We start from the raw sequence: 5,425 nt of genomic DNA on the forward strand, positions 1-5,425 counted from the left end.
CAGCCTGGACAACAAAGCAAGACTCTACCAAAAAAAAAAAATTCATTGGAAATACACTTATGATTTCTGTCCTTTCCCCTATATATTCTATCCATATTCTATCTCACGGTAAATAGTTTTTTTGTTTTTTTTTTTTAAGTGAACCAGTCATGTCTCTTCCCTACTTATCACCCTCAATGGTTTCCAGACAACACAGGCCTTCCTGAATCCCCCAGTAGAAGTAGCTCCTCCCATCCTGCCCCAACTTATTCTCTATCACATCATCCTCTTACCTACTGTATTAGTTTTCTAGGGCTGCTGTACCAAAGTACCACAAAGCGTGTGGTTAGAACCAGAGAAATATATTGTCTCAGAGTTCTGGATGCTAGCAGTTCAACATTAAGGTGTCAGCGGAATGATGTTCCTTCTAAAGGAGTCAGAGAAGAATCTGTTCTAGACCTCTCTCCTGGCTTCTGATAGCCTCAGGTCTTCCTTGGCTTAGAGATGACCCTGTGTCTCTTTACATCATCTTCTGTCAGACGCAGTACATGTCTTTCTCTGTGTCCAGATTGCCCCTATTTATAAGGACACAGTCATATTGGTCTAGGGCTAGCATTAAAGATCTCATCTGCAACAATCCTATTTCCAAAAAAGGTCACATTCACAGGCACTCATGCCCCATTTACCCCAGTCCACTCTAATCTGACTTCCCAACTTCAACATCTTTTGGGGGACACAACTCAACCTGTAGAATCTGCCATTATTTGAAATTATTAACCAAGTTATTAAACAAACATTGGTGACATGTTTATTGTCAAATTATCTCGTCTAGAATGTAAACTGTTAGAACAGCTCACCGATATATCCTCTCAGACCTAGAATAGGGACTGACACATAATAGATCCTCAATAAACATCTGTTGAATTGATGATTTAGGATATGTTGTTGATTATTCACAATCCCTCAAGCACTACATGCAATGACTATGTATACTTCCCAAGTGGGAGGGCACACACAGCATTTACAATGTGCCAGGCATTGCCCTCTGTTCATTTATCACACTACACTTTATAATATATACTATTGTATACTATAATTCTCATTTTGTAAATGAGAAAACAACACCCAGAACAGTTGAATACATAGCACAAGGTGACAATGAATACGTTGCACAATGGTTAGTGTATGGTAAAGAGCGAGGCGGTCTCAACTTCCAAATCCTCAGTTGTAACGTTACCTCTCTAGAAGCCCCTTACTTCTCTATGCTTTTCTGAGATGGTGTTAGGGACAGCCAAACAGGAAGAAACGTAGGACTATGAAGCAGCCACACCATGACTAGGTAAGAATTCTCTGGGGATAATTCCAGTCACCACCCCACAGGGGCTTTCATGCTGAAAGAGCCAAGAGGAAGAAGAACTGTAAACACTATCTCTAGTCACAAAACCAGGAGAAAACCCAATTGGTTCCACATATCACATTCAATACCAACTATAAGAAGACCACATATGTTTAAAAGAAAAGAAAGACACTTCTGGAAGTGGGAATAACTTTCTAAGCAATATACGTCAAGAAAAATAAGCAAATTTGACTTGAAAATTTAGAACTGTTTGAACATCTGGAAAAAATGTTAAAGCATACATGAAAAATTACTAAAAATATTGAGAAAAGCGGGGCGCGATGGCTCATTCCTGTAATCCCAGCACTTTGGGAAGCTGAGGCTGGTGGATCGCCTGAGGTCAGGAGTTCGAGACCAGCCTGGCCAACATAGTGAAACCACATCTCTACTAAAAATACAAAAAAATTAGCTGGGCATGGTGGTGGGCACTCTAGCCTGGGCAACAATAACAAAACCTTGTCTCAAAAAAAAAAATTGAGAAAAATACTAAGAATCCAATAGCTAAATAATCAAAGAAAGCAAACATAATTCATTAAAAAATAAGTACTGCTTGAGCCCAGGAGGCAGGGGTTCCAGTGAGCCAAGACTGCACCACTGCACTCCAGCCTGAGTGACAGAGTGAGACCCTGTTTCCCTCTCAAAAAAAAAAAAAAAAAAAAAAGCAACTACAATAAGCAAGTATATGGCAAAAAGTTCAGCCTTACCAGTAATCAATGATGCTAATTAAAATAACAGGGGCCGGATGTGGTGGCTCATGCCTATAATGCCAGCACTTTGGGAGGCCGAGGCAGGCAGATCACCAGGTCAAGAGGTTGAGACCATCCTGGCCAACATGGTGAAACCCTGTCGCTACTAAAAATACACAAATTAGCTGGGTGTGGTGGTGTGCGCCTGTAGTCCCAGCTACTCAGGAGGCTGAGGCAGGAGAATCGCTTGAACCCACGAGGCGGAGGTTACAGGGAGCCGAGATCGCACCACTGCACTCCAGTATGGCAACAGAGTGAGTCTCCGTCACAAAAATAAAATAAAATAAAATAAAATAACAAGGAAGTGCCATTTTTTGCTTTTGTTCCCCAAGTATATGATACCCAATACTGGCCAAGGCATTATGAAACAGCCTTCCTCATACATTACTGGGGCCAGAATATGATTATGTGCAAACACTTTGGAAAATAATTCCCAATGTTAAGCAAGAGACATTAAATAGCTGACACACTCTTAATTCTGTAATCCCAGTTATAAGTAAGTAGCTCATCATTGCAGCATCATTGTAATCACCCAAAGGGGAAATAGAATTTCCAGCAGTAAAAAAAATACACTCAGGTAGTACATTTAGTGTAGTATAATGCAGCCATGATAACTAAAAAAACTGTGTATCAACATAGAAAAATGTTAAATTTAAAAAGCAGAAGCCTGGGCAACAAAGTGAGACCACATCTCTGCAAAAAATGCAAAAATTAGCTGGGCATGGTGGCGATCACCTGTGGTCCCTGATGCATGGGAGGTTGAAGCAAGAGGATTGCTTGAGCCAGGAAGTCAAAGCTGCAGTAAACCGTGTTTGTTCATTCTCCTTCACTCCAGGCTGGGTGACAGAGTAAGACACTGTCTCAAAATAAAAATGAAATAGACAATACTATATATGATTTTGGGTTAGGCAATGGTTTCTTTTATACCAAAAGCACAAACATTGGACTTTATTGCAATGAAACACTTTTGGCCGGGCACATTGGCTCACACCTGTAATCTCAGCACTTTGGGAGGCCAAAGTGGGGGACTGCAAGGGGAGATAGGAAATGTTCTAAAATTGGATTAGGGTGATAGTTGTGCAACTCTGTAAATGTACTAAAATTCATTGAACTGTACATTTTAAAAGTGTGAGTCTTATGGTATGTAAATTATACCCCATAAAGTTGTTTTTAAAAATGAAATAAGTCCCTGTGTTCAAGACCCAGCCATCTCATCTCATCTCATTCAAAGTGAAAGCCAGAGCTTCACAATCCCTATAAGAGCCTAGGTGGTAGATGGCTCAGCACCCTAACCTCCCTCATCCCATTTTCTATATCTCTTTTCCTTGCCCATCTCCTAGCCACACCAGTCTCTACTAATCCCCAAACAGACACCCTTTGTGCTCCCCAGGCCTAGAATAAGCTTCCTTCAGATGTATGCAAGAATTCCTTCCTTCCCTTCTTCAAGCCTTTATTTGAATAACATTTTCTTTGTTTTATGGTTGGTTTGTTTTGAGATGGAGTCTTGCTCTGGCTGGAGTGCAGTGGCCAGATCTCGGCTCACCACAACCTCCGCCTCCTGGATTTAAGCGATTCTCCTGCCTCGGCCTCCCGAGTAGGTGCCCACCACTACACCTGGCTAATTTTTAAATTTTTGGTAAAGACAGGGTTTCACTATGTTGGGCAGGCTGGTCTCGAACTCCTGAGCTCAGTTGATCCACCCTCCTCGGCCTCCCAAAGTTCTGGGATCACAAGCGTGAGCCACCGCGCCCGGCGCCCCTTGAATACAGAAAAATAGCGGAGCCTCCCCATTCTCTCCGGACTTGGCGCCTACTCTTCCCTTCGCAGCCTTAGTCACCAGCTGAAGCCCACTGCTTTTCCCAGTCCGGCCTCTGGGGGCCGCTGGCGGGCCCGTGAGCCTGTGGACCAGGACTGCCTGCTGCCGTCGTGACGTCACGTCCGGTCTCGGGCGGAAGTTTTCCGCCGGCGGACCGGGAAGTCGCTGAAGATAGAGCGATGGCAGTTCTCGGGCCCTCGCTCCGGGGCCGACCCGAGGCCACAGTGCCCCCGCGGTAGACCGGACTTGGGTGACGGGCTCCGGGTTCCCGAGGTGAAGAGCGTCGGCGGCTGAAGTGGGACCTTAGAAGGGAGTCTGGCAACCCTCACGGCTCTTATTGGAGTCCCTTCCCTGTCCCTGGGCTCTAAACTGCCTGGAGCTCAGGCTGCCCCGGAAGCAGGTCCGCCTCGTATCATACCATTCCTAGAGGGAACGGCGCAGGCTGGGACTTCCCTTCCTTTACCATCGTCACCAAGGCAGATGGTAACCCCAGGCAGGAAGTTCAGGGGCGTCGATTCTTCCTAATGTTGCCTGTTTTCCACCGCCGCAGGGATGGAAGGGTCTAAGACGTCCAACAACAGCACCATGCAGGTGAGCTTCGTGTGCCAGCGCTGCAGCCAGCCCCTGAAACTGGACACGAGTTTCAAGATCCTGGATCGTGTCACCATCCAGGAACTCACAGGTCAGCGAGACCCTTGGAAAGAGGGTGGTCAAGAATGTGGAAGGTGGGCAGCTTTGGTGATACAGTTCTTAATGGTGGCTGTGTAGTCTGCCACAAACTCATCGTGTGAACCTAGGAAAGACTTCACCTCTCTGGCTCCCTGTTTTCTCCTTGGGAATGTAAAGCATTCTGACACTGTAAGCTTCTGAGAGCTTTCCGTAGCAAAAGAAACGTCTTTATTTTCTGCTCCTGCTGTTTCAGAGAAAAGGAATATGTATATATAATAATGGTATTTGAGGACTTAACATATATGAATACCAAGTGTTTTACGTGTATTACTTCATTTAGTCCCTGTAACAACCCCTATGGAGTATACCATCATTACATCATTTTACAGATGAAGAATTGAGGCACAGAGGGGTTAAGTGACTTACCTAAGGTCCGACAGCTGGTAAATGGAGGAGTAGTCTTAAAGTCTGAAGAATTTGCTGGGCGTGGTGGTTCATGCCTGTAATCTCAGTGCTTTGGGAGGCCGAGGCAGGAGGATTGCATAAGCTCAGGAGAGTTCAAGACCAATCTGAGCAACCCAGTGAGATCTTTGTGTCTAAATTTTTTTTGTTTGTTTTTTGTTTTTTGTTTTTTGTTTTTTGTTTTTTGAGACGGAGTTTCGCTCTTGTTGCCCAGGCTGGAGTGCAATGGCGTGATCTCGTCTCACCGCAACCTCCGCCTCCTGGGTTCAGGCAATTCTCCTGCCTCAGCCTCCTGAGTCGCTGGGATTACAGGCACGCGCCACCATGCCCAGCTAATTTTTTGTATTTTTAGTAGAG

At 44.8% G+C, this 5,425-nt stretch overlaps 1 protein-coding gene across 3 annotated transcripts in view; it reads left to right on the forward strand.

Moving 5' to 3' along the window:
- The first annotated feature begins 4,055 nt into the window (after positions 1 to 4,055).
- Positions 4,056 to 5,425, forward strand: part of BECN1 (beclin 1) — a 13,464-nt gene continuing 12,094 nt past the window's right edge. For 2 of the 3 annotated variants that reach the window (XM_017509368.2, XM_017509370.2), the window contains exons 1-2: positions 4,056 to 4,210; positions 4,488 to 4,619. In XM_017509368.2, the coding sequence (XP_017364857.1) occupies positions 4,490 to 4,619 (130 nt within the window). In that variant the 5' untranslated portion in view covers positions 4,056 to 4,210; positions 4,488 to 4,489. Of the gene's footprint in view, positions 4,338 to 4,487; positions 4,620 to 5,425 lie in introns of all 3 variants that reach the window. The other variant, XM_017509369.2, reaches the window with a different exon arrangement.

This window comes from Cebus imitator, unplaced genomic scaffold, assembly GCF_001604975.1.
Source record: "Cebus imitator isolate Cc_AM_T3 unplaced genomic scaffold, Cebus_imitator-1.0 Scaffold415, whole genome shotgun sequence".
Classification (NCBI taxonomy): domain Eukaryota; kingdom Metazoa; phylum Chordata; class Mammalia; order Primates; family Cebidae; genus Cebus; species Cebus imitator.